The 20,073-nt window shown below is 44.4% G+C and overlaps 2 protein-coding genes across 2 annotated transcripts in view; both read left to right on the top strand.

Moving 5' to 3' along the window:
• BTK (Bruton tyrosine kinase) overlaps positions 1–12,749 on the top strand; it is a 31,186-nt gene extending 18,437 nt beyond the window's left edge. The window contains 11 exon segments of the mRNA XM_060270245.1: positions 568–630; positions 1,613–1,667; positions 2,801–2,883; positions 3,740–3,867; positions 5,418–5,492; positions 5,817–5,988; positions 7,303–7,519; positions 8,148–8,212; positions 9,461–9,579; positions 10,463–10,620; positions 12,047–12,749. Coding sequence (XP_060126228.1) covers positions 568–630; positions 1,613–1,667; positions 2,801–2,883; positions 3,740–3,867; positions 5,418–5,492; positions 5,817–5,988; positions 7,303–7,519; positions 8,148–8,212; positions 9,461–9,579; positions 10,463–10,620; positions 12,047–12,118 — 1,207 coding nt within the window. The 3' untranslated portion in view covers positions 12,119–12,749.
• Positions 12,750–14,251: 1,502 nt separating this feature from the next.
• Positions 14,252–18,973, top strand: TIMM8A (translocase of inner mitochondrial membrane 8A). Its single transcript, XM_035122235.2, has 2 exons — positions 14,252–14,494; positions 18,058–18,973. The coding sequence occupies exons 1-2, from the start codon at positions 14,363–14,365 to the stop codon at positions 18,217–18,219; spliced, it is 294 nt and encodes a 97-aa protein (XP_034978126.1). The 5' UTR covers positions 14,252–14,362; the 3' UTR covers positions 18,220–18,973.
• Positions 18,974–20,073: the final 1,100 nt, after the last annotated feature.

Raw genomic sequence — 20,073 nt, forward strand, 5'->3', positions numbered from 1 at the left:
TCAACAACAACAACAACAACAACAACAACAACAACAACAAACAACAACAACAACATATTTCTACCCTACCCATCTGACTGAGTTTCCCCAGCCACTCTGGGTGGCTTTCAACAGAACATTAAAAATAGAATAAAACTTGAAACATTAAAAACTTCCCTAAACAGGGCTGCCTTCAGATGTCTTCTAAAAATAGGATAGTTGTTTATTTTCCCTTGACATCTGATAGGAGGGCGGGCGGCACTACTGAGAAGGCCCTCTGCCTGGTTCCCTGTAACCTCACTTCTCGCAGTGGGGATCTGCCAGAAGGCCCTCGGAGCAGGACCTCAGTGTCTGGGCTGAATGATGGGGGTGAAGATGCTCCTTCAGGGTCTACTGGGCTGAGTCTCTGGATATCATGTTTTTGCTAATAAAGCGCTGGACTTTCAGTCGAGCCAAAGCATTTGAGCCTGGGACCTTCTGCATGCAAAGTCTGCACCCCTTCCACTGAGCTACAGCCCTTTCCTATTGGGTCCCTGTTAGTTGCATAGGGAGCGGCTCACGGTGTTGTTGTTTTCTTTTGCCCTACAGGAAAGAAGGCTACATTCCCAGCAACTATGTCACAGAAACAAAAGATTCTCTGGAGATGTATGAGTGAGTTTCCTTGGAACTGTGGGCCTGAGGGCAGAAGTTAAATGTTATGAGAAAAACATAAGAATATCTGTCCCTTTGTATTTTGTAATAAGGTACATTCTGGAGTCTGGGATGGGGGGTAGTAATGAGGGGGGGAAATGTGTTTTGACGAACCTACCAAATCTACAAATCGAGAACCAAGCAACAGCTCTTCTTCAAAATTCACACTTCTCCAAATTTTATTATGCCATTCTTCAGCCAAAGAATGCATACAAAAATTGTGTATAATCATGAAAAGCTCATGCAGACATAGTGGATAATACACAAAAATGCATTCTGTTGGGGGGTGGGAATGACTTGCAAAATGTTTATCCTAGGCAGAATTGCATATAGTAGGAGATAAGCACCCCAACATACACAGGAATTTTCTTGTAGTGTTTTTTTTAAAAAAAATCACAAATATATGCAGAAATGGGGCAAACCAAATTTCTGATTAAAAAGAATAGAACAGGAGAAACCAAAATTGACAAGGTTGTCTATTCCTTTGTAGTGTTTCATATTTGTAGTAGAGAACCGGTGGCTGGGAAGAGGAGGGCCCTGTCATTTCTATCTTCTGAGTCTTTTTTGCAAATGCCTGCCATGACAACCCATTTTTCATCACACCTCCACACCCCTGCTAACTGGCAGGGGAAAGCAGAAATATGGCAAAGGGGGAAATGGCATCAAGGGAGAATTGATTTCATAGGGGAGAATTGATGGGTGTGGGAGTGGTTAAGCATCCATCTCTTTTTCCTGACAGCTCATCCCTTACAAAATACTTCCATTGTCTCCAGATTTGCAACCTTGGAGAACACACATTTGCCAAGAGACCTAGTAATCTGCCCTGATTGGGTGGGAAATGTTTGAGCTTTATGTTAACATTTCACCCCAAAAGTAGAGGTTTACCACCTCCCAGCCCTCTTCTTTGCAGTTCCTCCCTGGCAAATATTATGTTATGTTTCAGGTGGTATTTGAAAAACATAACTAGAAGGCAAGCAGAGGAACTGTTGAAGCAAGAGGTGAGTGTATAAGTACTTCCTTTCTTCTTTCCTTCCTCTTTCACTGTGAGAGTTAAATTATAAAGTCAGCAGATAATATTAAAAATGCCCAAAAATATATCTGCCTATATACATAAAAATGTAAGGCAGTCATCATGCTGCAGTTCCCATGGGCATGCCAACTTCCAGTGTGACAACAGAATGGTGACCCAGGGGAGCTATTTTACTGAGTGAGGGAAGCACTTCAGAGAGTGACGTCCTCTTCTCCATTAAACACGGCTGTTGAGAGGTGTAACAGAGCAGGCAAGGCACTTCAGAGAGTGGTTTGGCAATCAGCTCTCTGCAGTGCCTGTTAAACTGTTCACCTGGGTTGCCTGCCATCCAGGCTTACTTGTCGCTCACCTGCTTGCCATTCTGTTGTCTTGCTGGCTGTAGACCAGATCCCATGGTGAGTGTATGCAAAGCATGAGAAAGGGGGGGGGGGGAACAACTACTAATACCCACTTCCTTAAAAAAAGTAAAAGAAGAAGAAAACTCACTTTTGTTTAGGTTACCGTACATAGCTGCTTTTCTACCACCCTAATCAAAATGCCAAGGTGTGTGCGAGTCTATATCAAAAGCAGCAAAACTGTACACAAAATTTTAAGCAGATTCTGCAGGAGAGACTGCTCTGCTGCCTTTATAAAACATACCCTAGCATATGGAAGTGATGCATATGTAGGTCTAGCAAGACCCAGATTAACGCCCTCTTCCATTAACTATGGCTTCAGTGATGGGGGAAGGCCCTTTACAGAGTATTTTGTCAAATTGCTATTGAAGTGCTTCTGCTGACCCTCCTTTAAAAGGGGTTGGGGCAAGCTTTGGGGGGGAGGCGGAGATTTGGGGACGGGGAATTTTGGCCAAGCTGTGAGGGGATAGACGAGGAGGTGGGAGAGATGTAAAGGAAGGGAGGGCAAAGACTGAGGATGCATTGGTAGGGTCAAAACACTAGATATCACTTCTACAGGGTCATGGACATGCAGGTCCCTGAACCCACTGCAGTTTGCACTAGGCACGTGGTGCTTCTTGCAGCTTACTTCAAAGATCGCTCCTCATTCCCCACCCCCCACCCCGCCCATGAAATGTTAATGATGTCACCTGCTTTCAAATTTCAGGGCAAAGATGGTGGCTTCATTGTCCGAGACTCCATCAGCAATACAGGAAAATATACAGTCTCTGTGTTTGGCAAGTCATCTGGGTAAGTGTGGCCTGCTGGTGTGGGAACAAGATGACCATGCATTACACTAGTCCTCAGTAAAAACCTCAACAGTAGGACAGATATGAGGATGAGCCCCAGATGGAGGATAGCATCTATTCTGGCCTGCTCCTGCTGCAACCCGCTATCTGCTTGTGGCCCTCCTCTTCCCTCTGCCTGGCCCCTGATACCCCTCCTTGTACCTTCATAATAGAGGAAGAGGAGAGAGAGAGAGATAATGAATAGAAGGTGGGTGAAGGGAGTGCAGGCTTGGGTCTATGAGTACCTGTTGGAGGTATATGTGTAATTATAGGGGTGGGGTGGGTTTGTGTGCATGAGAAAGATGGAATAGATGGATGGATGATGAAAGGGAGAAAAAGAGAGAGAAGGGGCTTTGACCCTGCCTAGCACTTCACTCCTGGGGGAATGTGCTCTTTGACTCAATGGATGCTGGTTCATTAGCACACTTGGGAATACTGCCCCACCCACCTCAGTCTCATATTTTGCAACTTTCCTCAGAAAATAGGGACATTCTGTTTGAGTCTGCACCTGACCAGCTCTCATCTGCCTACCTTATTACTTACAAACCAGTCAAAGTGTGGCTTTGCCTGCCACTGGCTCTGGTTCCACATATAGCTGCCACCGCCTTGGCTTCAGAAAAGGCTGCTCAGCCCTGTGCTGCCTTGCTTATCCCTTCCATCCTTCTCATGTTATTGCTCTTAACTTGTGCAGCAATGGTTGAAATCCATCAATGGCATTCCCTGGAATTATCGGTTTTCCTTTAGTCACACCTTAGGAGTCATGAACTCCAGAATTCATCATTACCCTACTGGTCACCAATCCGCAATTGATTTCACAGGGATCCCCAGGGGATGATCCGCCATTACGTTGTGTGCTCCACACCCCAGAACCAGTATTTCCTGGCAGAGAAGCACCTCTTCAACACCATCCCAGAGCTGATCAACTACCACCAACATAACGCAGCAGGTGAGAAATGAAATGGTTGAGGCACAAGGAAACTTGCCGACTTTTACGATGGAGGTGGGAGTGGGGGAAGGGGAAGGGGAGGGATAAATGCCAACAGCTTGATAAAGAAGGTCAACAACCTATTTTAATTTATTACTCGTCCTTTGCCCTAAGATCCCAGGGCAGGTCAAAACAATTTAAATTGCAGTTTAAAACTGTTTAAAAACTTATAATTAAAAAATGTAAACACAAAAAAATAGTGTGGCTCTTGAAAATAAACATTTACAGAGTATAAAGAGCTCCTACCCCTCAGAGGTTTCTCCCAACATTTGACTGAGATCTGCTCCACTGCAATTTGCACCTGTTGTGTCTTCTCCTGTCCTCTCAAGCAACAGGTTTCTTCCATCATCAGTTATTTGAAGACAGTTATCTTGCTTCCCCTTGAATATGAATATGAATACCATATTACGGCCAAAGACCAGCTCTTATAAAAATTCCTTTGGAAGATCAATTCCAAAGAACATATAATACATGTGACACTTTATACAACAATAAAATCGATATTCATAAAAGCAATGGGGATAAGAGTGCTTAAAGCTTAAAACTTAAAAAGCTGCCGCAGAAAACTGAACCTGGGTCGCTCAGGGAACGTTGTTTTGGGACATTCAGACGGGCTGGTTCTTCTCAGGAGGGAGTCTATGTCTGCATTTCTGGACACAGAATCTGGCAACCGTCCTGGTTATCTTCTCATGCTTCCCCTTCATCTTCTATTCTCCAAATGAAACATGCCCAACTCTTTCAACCATTCCCCTTTGGGCTTGGTTTCCAGATATCGCCTCATCCAAGTTACTGACCTCTGGATGTGCTCCGTTCTGTCAACGCCTGCATACTCACCATACATTTAAAGCACATGACTTCTCTCAAAGACTCCTGAGAACTGTAGTTTGTTAAGGGGCTAGGAGGTATGGCTGCATACAGACTATACCTTCAAAGCACATTCATAGGACAATGGACATGCTTTCCCTCAGATACCTCTGGGCACTGTAGTTTACTCCTCACAGATATATAACTCCCAGCAACCTTTAGCAAATCACAGCACCTAGAATTCTTTGGTGGGAAGGTTGTGCTTTAAAGGTAAAGTACTGTATGTGCATAACATGTAGCGACACAAGGAGTAAACTACTAGTTCTCATGATTCTTTGAGGAAAGCAATGTGTTTTAAATGTATGGGGGTGTGCACAGCCAGTGATCTTAAAGTGTGGTACCCAGATCTTGACACCGTATTCCTGATGTGGCCTGACCAGCACAAGATAGAACCAAGCTATTACTTCTCATGTATTGCACACTATGCTTCTGTTTACACAGCCTAAGATTGCATTAGCATACTGTACCTGTAGTTTACACAAGCTGCACAATTTGGACTTGTGATCCTGATGCTGAATTCGGGTATCTTTAGTGTAGAATATATACAGCTCTGTTTATAATATACATGGTAATGCAATTTATATTGCTTTGCACCTATATTATTATGAATGCACTACTTCAAAATATAATTGTTTGATGCACCCTAGGGCTTATTTCCAGACTGAAGTACCCTGTGTCATCGCAACAGAGAACTGCTCCTTCCACAGCTGGACTTGGATATGGTAATATTTGAATGCTCTTCATTTGGGATTTATCTGTATGTTGCACCTTCACCTTTACTGTCTTTCTATTGCTCCCCTGCAGTGAAAGTGGGCTTGGGATAGGTGAACCAAACAGCTGTTCTTGCTACTTTCCCCTCTGTATCAGCGGTGGGAAATGTGTTTCCTTCTGGATATTGTTTGACTACAGTTCCCAGCATCCCTGACCTTTAGCCATGCTGACTAGGACTGATGGGAGCTGGAGTCCACAAGTTGCCCAGCCCAGTTCTAAGAAGCCTTCTTCCCACAATGATTGACACCTTACACTGTGCTTTGTGTTGATTCTAGGGGCATGGGAGATTGATCCAAAGGACCTAACATTCCTCAAGGAGCTGGGGACAGGGCAATTTGGGGTGGTGAAGCACGGGAAATGGAGAGGCCAGCATGATGTGGCAGTGAAGATGATAAAGGAAGGTTCCATGTCAGAGGATGCATTCATCGAAGAAGCCAAAGTCATGATGTGAGTAGCAAAGAACTTTATATTCGTCTCTTTGTCTCTGCCTCCCTTTTTCTGGGTAGCTTCTTCTTTCTTCTGGGATAGGGATGGGGTACATTGAGAATACTGGACTACAAGTCCCTGGGGTGGTGGAAGCTAGAGCCCAGTAACATCTGCAAGGCCACATTTTCCCCTTCCCTGCTGTAGCTGATGATATCAGGGATTAAGGGCACCTCTATTATTGAGCAGTCTTTCTGGTTTGCTACCACAAAGATTGCACAGAGGTTTGGATATATCTGGTAAATTGAGCATCAAATCTGGTTTGTTTGTGGGGTAGTTATAAGTCAATAATCATTCATCCTGATTTCCCTGTGCACCTTCCCTGTCATTCCACACTTTTGGGTACATTTCTTAAAACTGCAAAATGTCTTTCATTTTGTAAGGAGGATTTGTTGCTTCAGGATGAAAGAGGACTTTTATGCATTTTTAACTTTGCAAACTGAAACGTCCTTGTATGTGCTTGAAGCCCTCCCACAGAATACTGACAGTCTGAAGGCACCCTAAATCTGCTGTCTTCTGCATGAAAAGCATGCAATGAGAGACTGAAAGGGAACCAAAGCAGTTAGCCCACCCCCTCCTGTCAAATCTCCCATTTATTGGTACCTCCACAGGCACAGCTATTACAGCCAGTCATCACCCCAAATGACTCAAATCAAACCACACACAAAGATATCCAGTCTTTTTGAAAACCACAGGGATAGAGAACCTGTGCTTCTCTAGATGCCACTGGACTTCAGCTCCCATCAGCCCAAGCCAGCATGGCCAGTGGTCAAGGATAATGGGAACTATAGTCTGTCAACATCTGGAGGGCAACAGGTTTCCCATCCTGGAAATAGCAGGACATGGTTGTTGGTTTTTTTTAGCATTTACTTGTGCTCTTGTGGAGAAGAATAATGGAAAATGGTCCAAAGCCCAGTGACAGAATATTTGCTTTCATGGCAGAAGACCCCCTTGGCAACTCCCAAGTAGAGCTAACAGAGACACCTGTCTCAAATTACCTTATCTGGAGCCACTGCCTGTCATTGTAGACAATTCTGAGGTATAAATGGACCAATGATGGTTTTTCTTCCCCTAGCACTATGGAGAATCTCAAGAGACAGCTCTCCATTCTGCCGTCAAGTTACTGGGAATCACAAGTGGGAAGAGTGCTGTTGTACTGAAATCCTGCTTTTAGGGCTTCCCGGAGACATCCTGTTGGTCAGGATGCTGGACTAGATGAGCCTTTGGCCCAATCCAGCAAGCCTCTTCCTATGTTCTTATGATGTTTTCTCACTCCAGGAACCTCTCACACGAGAAGCTAGTGCAGCTATTTGGAGTCTGCACGAAGGAGAGGCCAATACTGATCGTCACCGAGTACCTCTCCAAAGGTTGCCTCTTGACTTACCTGCGGGACACTCGGCGGTCCCTCCAGGGCACGGAGCTTCTCGAGATGTGCAAGGATGTCTGCGAGGCCATGGGGTATCTGGAATCCAAGCAGTTCCTGCACAGAGACCTGGTAGGTGATTGCTTTCCCACTTCTCCATATACCCCTGCCATGTGAAGTAAATGGGGGGGGGTGCCTAATAGGGAGAGGACCTCCTTGTTAGTAGCACCCTGGCTATGGAACAGCTTCTCCAGAGAAGAGCACCTTGCTTGTGCTTGAACTCTTTTTCTCACATTTTGAACAGAATGTATTATTTTTAAAAGAAAATTCTAGCCTCTCAGAGCTGTGAACCAAGTCTTACGGTATTTTATCATCTCTGCTGCTGATTGGAAAAGTGGAACATAGGAAACTTCATTTTACCCACTCAGACCACTGGTCCATGCAGCTCTATGTTATCTACACTGATTGGTAGCAGCTCTCCAGTGTTTCAGGTGGGGGACATACCCTGCCCTACCTGGAATTCCTGGTGACTGATCCTGAGACCTTCTGCATACAAAGCAAATGCTCTACCACTGAGCAGTGGCCCTGGGTTTTGTGCTTTTTCTCTGCTAGAAAGGAGGTCTTCCTGCTGCATTTTGTTTTCTTATTGCATTTGTAATAACTGTATTTTGTAAGTTACTGTTGTTGTATTTTATTCCTGCTCTGGTAGCTACCCAGCTAATGTATGTTGAGACCATATTCTCTTATATCTCTGCCACAGGCTGCTCGTAACTGTTTGATCAGTGAACAAGGTGTTGTCAAAGTCTCGGATTTCGGTCTCTCCAGGTCAGTTTGTGTGCATATGCATGTGTAGGAAGCTGAGGTTGCTTACCTTTTTTCTGTTTAACTTTTTATATGCCTTTTTTATTATTCCCTTTGCTGTCTTTCTCATTATGACTGCCATTCTATTGTTCCTCCTCAGCCTCTTTGTTTGCATCCTTCACTGCAGCTACCATTTTGGACTACCTCTTTCCATTTTAGGTTTGTTACCTGATTAAACAACTCTTAGTCGGTTATTATTATTTAAGACATAAAGTGCTTAACGTTTCCTAAGCATGGCACATACATTAAATTAGAAGACAGCCCTGCCCAGAGGCCCACAATCTCATAGACATGATAGAAAGGAAAAATAAATGAGGAGGGAAGAGGAAAGCTAGCATTGGAGCTGCTGCTCCTTCTCTGGACAATGGTGGGAGGGAGGGCAGGCTGGTCTCTCGCCAGCCATGATGTTCTTACTGCGAGGCAGGAGGTGCCCACCTAGCTCATAAGAGCTTTAGTTGTTTGTTTAAGTGCACAAACTTGCATATGAGAAGACACAACAGTTCTAATGGTTTTGACAGGAAGCACAGATATGTCTTTTCTTTTTTTTAAATAAACATTTTTATTATATTTTCCAATTTAAATATCTAATCCAACAGATATGTCTTTTCAAGGAAGCATTTGACAAGTTTTGCAGTGCAATCCCATAACTCATAAGCTGCATTTGAGTTTAGTAGGGCTTACTCTTAGGCAAGTGTATAGAAGGGAAGGGCAATCCTTTTCAACCCAAAGGTCACATTTCCTACTGGCTAACCTTCTTGGAGTCTCCTGGCCACAGATGTCAGTTTCTTTTTTTCAAAGTGGATGTGTTGTACCAGAGTAACAGAGCACTTCTGTTATACAAACTTAAATTTCCTCTATGTGAGTGAATGTCTCCAACAACATACTGAATCCAAAGGCAACCTTTTCTGCTTAAAGAGAGTGTTGTGGGGAAGGCACTTTAAAAGGATAGGCTAATGATCGACTGATGGGAATACTTATAATTTCCATGCAAACAAATCACGATGAATGCGCGTTCTTGTATAAGCTTCCTGCAAACAAGTAAGAATGGATTTGCATTGCTCAGTAAAGAGCAAACATTGTTTGATCTCCACAGGAGCTTTGTGCACACAAATTGGAATGAATGTTCATCTTGAGGCACTCTTAGGCTTTTAGGAAGCACAAGATCCTGTAAGGCAACATATAAACTAGCACAACTAAAATCTGTCTACGCAGGTACGTCTTGGATGATGACTACATTAGCTCCATGGGATCCAAATTTCCAGTCCGGTGGTCCCCTCCAGAGGTTCTTTTGTACAGCAAGTTCAGCAGCAAATCGGACATTTGGGCTTTTGGTGAGTTGAAAGTGTGTGCCACTGATGTAGAACCTGGAATAGTCAGAGGATGAACTTTCTATGGCAGTAGATTTAAGGACAGGCAAATGAACGGAACCCTACCTGCAATAGGGAGGACATTAAGAACACTGTGCTGCTGATGTGATTTGCAAGCCCCAGAATAGATGCACGGGCTAGGCCTTTAATAACTCACTGTAAATCCTAGGGATAGGGAACAGCGTTCATAGGGCTTTGGGGTATATTTAATATACGGTACATACATTGCCATATCTGACTACAGTGGTACGTCGGTTTATGAACACAATTGGTTCTGGAAGTCTGTTCATAAACTGAAGCGTTCATAAGCGAACTTTCCCATTGAAAGTAATGGAAAGTGGATTAATCTGTTCCAGACGGTCCGCGGAGTACTTAAACTGAAGCAAACTTTCCCATTGAAAGTAATGGAAAATGGATTAATCTGTTCCAGGCGGGTCCGCGGAGTACTCAACCTGAAGCGTACTTAACCCGAAGCATGGGTGTAATTGGTTCCGGAAGTCTGTTCATAAACTGAAGCATTCATCAACTGAAGCGAACTTTCCCATTGAAAGTAATGGAAAGTGAATTAATCCGTTCCAGATGGGTCCGCGGCATTCGTAAACCGAAAATTCATAAACCGTGGTGTTCATAAACCGAGGTTCCACTGTATAAATACTATACAAAACAAGGAGACACTGGAGCTTAAACAGTAGAGACTTAAAAGATGCTAAAGGACTGTAACCAATGCTCCATTTTTTCACCATGGCCCATTAGGAGGCAGCTTCCATGTAGAACACAGAGGTCACCCCAAGATAAGGGGTTGAGCCAGTGATTCCAAGTTCCATTATGGTGCTTTCCTGACTGACAGGTGTCCTGATGTGGGAGATTTACACCTTGGGGAAGATGCCCTACGAGAGGTTTAGCAACAGCGAGACCACTGAGCATGTGACCAAAGGGCTGCGTCTCTATCGCCCCCAGCTGGCCTCTGAGAGAGTCTATGCCATCATGTACAGCTGTTGGCACGAGGTAAGGCTTTCCGTAAACTGCCCCGGTTGCTTGCTTATTTATTAGCAATACGGTACAGTACTTGCATGGCACCCAGTAATGAAGTTCTCTCTCTCTTTACTATAAATCAGGAACTGTAAATGGTAAAATGCAACAACTCCAGTTATCGCCAGGCCCTGGGACCACTGGAGGATTGGTAGCTCCTCCTGGCATGGTGCGCGCTGGGTGACCAGTCCCTCCTTGTCCCCAGAATCTGGGCAACTGAGCCTGCTGCCTGGCTTGCCAAACTGCTCCCTTTTGCTTATGAGGTATTCTGGAGCCCGTATAGCATCCTTAAGTGGGTTCCCTATTGGTAGGAGAAAATAACAGAGGCCAACCAGAGTATACTGAGAAGCAAAGCAGCTAGTAAGCCTGATCTTTATTCAAGGAACTGTTGCAACAGGGTCCCCACTCACCACACACAGGAGGGAGGAGAACCCTGAACAATGGTGAGCAAGCCCAAGACCACCACCTGTAAAACATCATACATACCGTACATCGCAGAAGGAGGTGGTATACAGCAGAAATCCTGTTTGCCAGGATACCCAATACTGTAATGGTCACTGATTGCATTACTTGGGCAGCCTGGTCATTCTTTTGTGATGGTTAATACTTTAGTTCCTGAATCCAAGTCACAGGCTCACCCTATTCGTACGCAAATGTGCCCTTAAGACAGGATTTGCAAGCAAAAACACAATGGGAAGGCTTTCTCCCTTTGCCTCCCTTACTGCAGAAGAATATTTGAAGTCATTGGGAGAGTCAAAATGGCTTCAGGATTGCTCTCCCATACTTTTTCAGACACATGGTTCATATATTTAGATATGTGTGCATTTATGAATATTTATTCTATCTTATAACACAGGGATGGAGTTTTGTTGCTTGAAATAGAGCAGGATTCATTGTTTTTTTTGCTGTTGTTAGATGAGCATCCTTATAAATTTTGGTTTTATTGTATTTTTGCTCTATTTGTTTTTAAATAACTGCCAAATTTTGGTATTTTATAGAGATTGCTTGGATAATTTTTTTGTAGAAAGCAATGGATAAATGTAATAAATAATAGTACATTAATGTCTCTTAAGTAAACAACCTTATTGGTACAGTGGTGCCTCGCTTAACGAATGCCCTGCTTAATGAAATTTCCGCTTAACGAAAGGATTTTTCTAGCGGAGGTTGCCTCGCTAGACGAATTCATTTTATGAAAAATTCATCTAGCGAATCGCGGTTTCCCATAGGAATGCATTGAAATTCAATTAATGCATTCCTATGGGCAAAAAAAAATTCAATGCATTTCTATGGGATTCGCTAGACGAATTTTTCGTTATAAGAAAAGACCCGTGGAACGAATTAAATTCGTCTAGCGAGGCACCACTGTATAAGCTTCCCCCTCTTTTCTGTTCTTTTGCTGCAGAAAGCAGATGAGCGTCCCACCTTCCAAGTCCTTCTGAGCCTCATTTTGGATTTAGCAAATGAAGACCCCTGAACTGCCATCATCCAATCGCTCTTTTACTACTGCTTATTTTTGTATGTTTGCTCCAGAATTTGTAGATGGACAATTAATGGATGAATCCACATCATGACAAAAGTAACTGGATCTTTCAGACAATACCAGATTATTTTCGTCTGCCTCACGTGTAATAACTGGCTTGTACAGTAGTACCTCGGGTTACAGACGTTTCAGGTTACAAACGCTTCAGGTTACAGACTCCGCTAACCCAGAAATAGTACCTCTGGTTAAGAACTTTGCTTCAGGATGAGAACAGAAATTGTGCTCTGGCGGCGCGGCGGCAGCAGGAGGCCCCATTAGCTAAAGTGGTACCTCAGGTTAAGAACGGACCTCCAGAAGGAATTAAGTTCTTAACCAGAGGTACCACGGTGTATGAATTCACTGAAGTGCTAAAGAAGATCTAACTTATGACAGCAAGTGCTGGTTGGGTACTATTTTCCTCTTCAGCAGAGTAAATCCCTTTCAGTGCAGTATCATGGCTTTCTACCTGTAACTTGAAATGGCATTATGGGATTAAAAAAGGATGATGTAATTGTTTGGAAACTTGTTTTGCTATGATGAAATAACAATTACAAGAAATAATATGAAAATGAAATATATAAAAGGGAAATATACCTGATTGTTTTATCATCCTTTCTTGGATACTTTTACCACCACATCTTGCTGCCCTTTCCAATCACCCAGTCTTCTGCCATGTGCTTTCAATGGCCCAAGATGCAAATTTATTTACCGTATATTCCAGCATATAATACAACTGGGCACATAAGACGACCCCCAACTTTCCCAGTTAAAATATAGAGTTTGGGATATACTCGTATAAGAAATACGACCTGGCGTATAAGACGACCCCCGACTTTTGAGAAGATTTTCCTGGGTTAAAAAGTAGTCTTATACGCAGGAATATACAGTATTTAGGTCAACATTTTGTTTAAAAGGTTGAATTTACAGTTACACTCATGCACTCCACACATTCCCCATCCCATAAATTAGATTTGGTATGCTGATAAATATTCCACCGTGGCCCTTCTGCTGCAAAAGGAAGGGGAAAATCTCAACAAGGGGATGTGGATAGACTGAGGCTCCACTCCATGATAATAAAGGAACTGGGTTTTTAGCTTCTGCTAAATCAGAATTTGGTATCAAAGTGGGGGAAAGCCGAGTAGTTTACAACAACCCTGCAACATATCTGAGAGTGATTACAGTACAGAGAAGGGCGGCTGGGGAAGAAGGCTTGGAGACAGTAGCTCAAAACATCAATGTAATGTAGCTCACTTCTCCCCGCATTGCATGGAGCAGAGATGAGGTTGAGAGAGAGAGGCTTACAACATGCATGCATTAGTATCTCCCACATTGCAGGATGCCAGGTGTGTGTTGAGGGTCAGAGCCAGAATTAATGGGGGCCTGAGGGCCATTATCTCTGCATTGCAGTGAAGTGGGGCAGAGGGTGTTTTGTGACATCTCTGCTGCAAACAGCTGCAGACAAGTCATCTTTGGTTATGAATTCACTCCATTTGCAGAGATCTCCAATAATGCTCTTTAGGACATTAATAAATATATATATATATAATTGCCCAGTAGCACCTTAGAGACCAACTAAGTTTGTTCTGGGTATAAGCTTCCGTGTGCATGCACACTTCTTCAGATACTTCAGGTGTGCATGCACACGGAAGCTTATTCTCAGAACTTAATTGGTGCTACTGGACAATTTTTAAAATTTATTTCGACTGCGTCAGACCAACACGGCTACCTACCTGAATTTAGGACATTAGTGAGGGGAGGTGCGTGGACCTCCAGATGTTCTTATTATTAATTAATTAATTATTAATTAATTAATACAATTATTAATACTAATTGTAACAACCCTATACGCATTTTCCGGGGAGCTGCATCATGTCGCTTCCTTCTGAGTAGGCGCGCGTGAAGCCGAGCTGCGGAACCCACTGGCTTCTTGCCCGATGGCAACTCTACCCTCCCCACCCACGCCGTAGCTCTATGGCCTAGCGCGCGCGCACAGCTCCGCCCACCGCCGGAAAGAGGAAGCGCTCTCGGATGAAGCCTTACGCGCGCGGTGCACTCTGGAAGCGAAAGCTTATCGCGCACGCGCGGAGGGGACGGCCGGGGGCGGGGAATAGCAGCACGTGAAGGTCGCCGGCCAGAGCGCCGTCCTCCCTCCATTCCTTCCTTCGATCGGTCGCTGTCGGCTCACAGGTCGGGCCCGGCATGGACCCTTCGTCCGCCGCGGGAGACTTGGGGGCGGCCGTCAACGACCCGCAGCTGCAGCACTTCATTGAGGTGGAGACGCAGAAGCAGCGCTTCCAGCAGCTCGTGCACCAGATGACGGAGCTCTGCTGGGTAAGGAGGAGCTGGGAGGGAGCTGATAGCCCGGGGCGTAGGCAAAGGCCTCCTTCGTGCTGTTCACGGTTGACCTTCGGAACTCTCTGCCGCAAGATGCGCTGGGCCAGGCTTAGAGGATCGGGCAGAGTGTCCGAAAGAGGCGGCGGAGTGGGGGGATCAGATGGAAATCATGATGGAGGAGGAAGAGGGCCGAAGGCTACGGGACCAAAGCCCAGCCCCACTCTTTCATGCTACGTGCAATTAACTTGTGGAACGTGCTGCCGCAAGATGGGGAGCAGATCCGCACCGTAGATTTGAAACACATGATTTCCAACCCCCGCCCCAAGAATAATGGGAAATATAGTTTCCCCTTCAGAGGCACAGTTCTCGGACCCTTTAAACTACGGAGCCCAATATTCTTTGGGGGAAGCCGTGTTCTTTAAATGTGCGTTGAATGTGGATTTGCCTGTGGTGGTGAGACCAGAAATGTGCTTCAGAAGGTGGTCTTGCAAAATCGAGGAGGAGGACTTGTACCTCTGGGGTGAAGGTTGGTTGTGATGTGGTTGCTCAATTTAAATTAATTTTCTCCCACTGCAAGGTGATCCTCAGGGCAACTGGCCAACTCTATGATTCTGTCTCTGTCTGTGGCGATGGACAGAGGCTTTAAAAGTACCGTAGGTCATGCAAAGGACTGGTGCCCTTAAAGGGGTTAATTCTTTTTTTGAAACTTACTACTACAAGCTGCAGTGATGGTCATTGTCTTGGGTTGCTTTAACAGGAGATCAGATAAAGTCACAGAAGGAGGAGGACTGAAGGCCCTGGGGGCGAAGTCTTTCAGCCTACGCATACTTAACTGCTTTGAGGGTGTGTCCCCCCACCCACAAGCAGTGCGTTGTTGTTTAGTCGTTTAGTTTAGTCGTATCCGACTCTTTGTGACCCCATGGACCATAGCACGCCAGGCACTCCTGTCTTCCACTGCCTCCCGCAGTTTGGTCAAACTCATGCTGGTAGCTTCGAGAACACTGTCCAACCATCTTGTCCTCTGTCGTCCCCTTCTCCTAGTGCCCTCAATCTTTCCCAACATCAGGGCAGGGTCTTTTCCAGGGAGTCTTCTCTTCTCCAAAGTATTGGAGCCTCAGCTTCAGGATCTGTCCTTCCAGTGAGCACTCAGGGCTGATTTCCTTCAGAATGGATAGGTTTGATCTTCTTGCAGTCCATGGGACTCTCAAGAGTCTCCTCCAGCACCATAATTCAAAAGCATCAATTCTTCGGCGATCAGCCTTCTTTATGGTCCAGCTCTCACTTCCATACATCACTACTGGGAAAACCATAGCTTTAACTATACGGACCTTTGTAGGCAAGGTGATGTCTCTGCTTTTTAAGATGCTGTCTAGGTTTGTCATTGCTTTTCTCCCAAGAAGCAGGCTTTTAATTTCGTGACTGCTGTCACCATCTGCAGTGATCAAGGAGCCCAAGAAAGTAATATCTCTCACTGCCTCCATTTCTTTCCCTTCTATTTGCCAGGAGGTGATGGGACCAGTGGCCATGATCTTAGTTTTTTTGATGTTGAGCTTCAGACCATATTTTGCGCTCTCCTCTTTCACCCTTGTTAAAAGGTTCTTTTATTCCTCCTCACTTTCTGCCATCAAGGTTGTGTCATCTGCATATCTGAGGTTGTTGATATTTCTTCCAGCAATCTTAATTCCGGCTTGGGATTCATCTAGTCCAGCCTTTCGGATGATGAATTCTGCATATAAGTTAAATAAGCAGGGAGACAATATACAACCTTGTCGTACTCCTTTCCCAATTTTGAACCAATCAGTTGTTCCATATCCAGTTCTAACTGTAGCTTCTTGTCCCACATAGAGATTTCTCAGGAGACAGATGAGATGATCAGGCACTCCCATTTCTTTAAGAACTTGCCATAGTTTGCTGTGGTCGACATAGTCAAATGCTTTTGCGTAGTCAATGAAGCAGAAGTAGACGTTTTTCTGGAACTCTCTAGCTTTCTCCATAATCCAGCACATGTTTGCTATTTGGTCTCTGGTTCCTCTGCCCCTTCAAAATCCAGCTTGCACTTCTGGGAGTTCTGGGTCCACATACTGCCTAAGCCTGCCTTGTAGAATTTTAAGCATAACCTTGCTAGCGTGTGAAATGAGCACAATTGTGCGGTAGTTGGAGCATTCTTTGGCACTGCCCTTCTTTGGAATTGGGATGTAGACTGATCTTCTCCAATCCTCTGGCCATTGCTGAGTTTTCTAAACTTGCTGGCATATTGGGTGTAGCACCTTAACAGCATTATCTTTTAAAATTTTAAATAGTTCAGCTGGAATATCATCACTTCCAATGGCCTTGTTATTAGCAGTGCTTTCTAAGGCCCATTTGACTTCACTCTCCAAGATATCTGGCTCAAGGTCATACATCAAGCAGTGCATACATTTTATGAAATAAGACAGAAATTGTGGATACTGGTGGCCCCTGGTGTAGGTGGCTTTAAAAGACAATTGGAGGAGAGGTCTATTGATTGGTTAAATAAAACCTCTAGATTCTGAGGCTTTTGAATTCCCTATGTTGCTGGAAACAACCAGTGGCTGTGCGTGTGGCTACCGGGAATTCAGTTCCTGGAAAGAAGCCACTGTGAGAAACTCAATGGTGGACTTGATGGACTGTGGATCTGATCCAGCCATGGCTCTCTTTATGTTTGTATTGGTGGCCTGTGGTGAGTGGGTGCAAATTCACTGCTGCTTACACTCACCATCATAGCACTCCTCCAACATCTTTAATACCGGTAGCTGTAATGTAGTAAGTGTAGTAAGTGGTGTTGGCATGGAGATATACTGGTGAGGACATGTACACCTATTGAAATTGCTGGTACTGCTGCTGATAATGCATGCAAGCAAAGAAAGACAGATGGTGAGTGATAATTGGAATAATAGTCCCAACAACATTGGGCATGAGGAGGGCATAGATTCCTCAGTCCTGTTTTACCTAGGCATGCAAAGAGATTGAATGTGAACCCTTCTTCATGAAAGAGTGTGCTATACCACTAAGATACAGCTCCCAGGTGGAGACAGGGCATGAATCAGAAAACTGCAGGGGATATTGCAGTTTATTTTTTTATGTTAGCCTTCTCATCATTGAAACAGCTATGGTGGCTGCACAGTGGAAGGCAATGGGGATGGAGAGGCCACCTGGGTGTTTGTGTTCTGAGCCAGCTGTTCTGTTTAGAGTTACAGGACAGGAAATCCAGGCATGTCCCTCTTGTATAATGCAAAAAGGGTGTGTGTGTGTGTTTTGGGACTGGTTCTGAGGTTCAAAATTCTGAACTGCTGGTGTCTCTTGAATGCCCCTAAGCCCTATATACTAGGAAGAGAAGGGGTATAACTCAGTTGTATAACTTGTGTGCAAAAGGCACTAACTTCAATTCCTGGCATCTCCAGGTAGGGCTGGGAATGTTCCTCTTCGTAAATCATTGTCAGTCAGAGCAGATAGTACCAAGCTACCTGGACCAGTAGTCAGAGTCAGTATAAGGCAGTTTCCTGTGTTCCTAAACAATGCTTATTCTTCCATATCTTGAATAGGAGAAATGCATGGACAAGCCTGGCCCCAAGTTGGACAGCCGTGCGGAGACCTGCTTTGTGAACTGTGTGGAGCGCTTCATTGACACCAGTCAGTTCATTCTCAACCGACTGGAGCAGACACAGAAATCCAAGTCGCCCTTCTCCGAAAACCTCTCTGACTGATTTGGATGCTGCAATGCCTCAGTTTCCTTCTTTAATGAGAAACCAACCAACTGAATGAAGGAGAGGAGGAGGTGGAGAACAAGGAGAACAAGCAGAAGAAAGGATCAAAAGTTGTGAAGGACATTGGCCTCCACATTCGAGACAGACTTCTGGGTTTCCTGGCCAACGTGAGCAGTTCTGGTTTTAAATTCCCATCTTGTGAACATTTAGCAGTCAGACAAGTGAAGCCTTGCTGATTCGCATGGGCTTGTGCTGCCCAGGTTTTTTAAATTTTGCTGTTGGATAACAAGAGCTTCACACAGCAGAACTGTAGCATCAAACAACTTGCTTTCCCAGTGGTGTGGCCAGGGAAGCACACTTATCAATATTCAATAATTTCCTCCATTTTGAAATGAAGGAAGCTGGGAGGTTTCAGACAAGAATGTTGATCCTGGGAAAAGCAAAGGTGCCTTGATATAAATTTCTCACCTGCAGCTTGAACATGTGGCTGAGTTGACCCTTTTGTAAACCGCAACTAGTGTTGCGGTTGAACAGAGGGAGGCTGACTTTGCTTGCTGTCATGTGCCATTTAAGGTGCATATTCAAGGCCTCCTTAACATAGCTAGGAAGAAGTAACCCCAGAGGACATGGGAACTGAATACCACTCATCTGGTCATGTAAATGTTTCACTTACCAAGTACAAAAGTCAATTTTAACTTTCTCCATTCCTTTCCTGCTGATCAGTGGAATAAACATCAATTAGATTCATTTTAAACTGCCTGTTGAGTCGGTGGTGATTCCTTCTGCTTTGATTGCTAGGGATTTAGAAATAGGAATGCTGTTGCTAGCAGTTATGGTGTTGGAATATGAGAATGCTGTGCTGTTAAAAGATAGTTTGAAATTCTCTTCTCACTGTCTGTTAGAGAAGCAGTCTCTGAGTTAAGCATACTAAGAGATACATCAATTGCTGGAAAGTCTACACAAATTATTAGTTCTCACCTCAGACAGTTTTTATAACTAGCTATCCACTCGTATGTATATTACAAATGTTTGTTCCGCCTCACAAAACCCCCCATGTTTGGATAGCTTCCATTCTGTCTGGTCTAAATAGATCTTTACTTGCCACAAGTGACCATCTCAATAGTTGCATAGATACTGGCTAAGCCATTAATCAATTAATGCATAGGAGAGTATTGACCACACTGACTGGCAGCAGGGTTTCAAACGGTGTCTCCCAGCCTTACCTGGAGATGCTGGGGATTGAGCTTGAGGCCTTCTGTGGGCAGCACAGAGGCTGTTCCCGTGAGCTACAGTCCCTTTACGTTGCATATGTATGCTGGCAAGAGAGGAGGGACAGCCCACTTAGTTTCTATGTTAAGCTCAGAGAGAGTACTCTATGCCTCCTCACTCAGCTTAATGACTATAATGTGCCTTGAATTCCTTGTTGCTTAAGGTTACCGGGCTGCAGCTTAAATATGAGGATGCTGTAAATGCATCAGGAAACAGGTGGCCTGTCTTTAGAAGATAGCTTAATATGGAAAGTCAAAGGCAGCCTACTTACAAAGTTTGCTGGTTTTAAAGTTCCTTATGAGCGCAACACCATGATAGATGAAGCCAAACTCAGCGACATGTCCATGAGTGTTTCAGATCAGGAGGATAACACTACACATACCAGACCTGTTTTTTTAGCCTACCACGTATTGCAGAACTTGCGCAAATGCAGAAGCTCTTGAGTCTTCCAAACACTGGTGTTGCTGTCCTGCCCAGAAATGAGTGAGAAATCAAATCTTCAGTTTCTGCATTGGGTGAAGTTTTACTTACAAAGGTTTGGCGGATGCCTGAGCTGCAAGCAATATTGCAGGGGTGGGAAACCTG

Source organism: Zootoca vivipara, chromosome Z, assembly GCF_963506605.1.
Source record: "Zootoca vivipara chromosome Z, rZooViv1.1, whole genome shotgun sequence".
Classification (NCBI taxonomy): domain Eukaryota; kingdom Metazoa; phylum Chordata; class Lepidosauria; order Squamata; family Lacertidae; genus Zootoca; species Zootoca vivipara.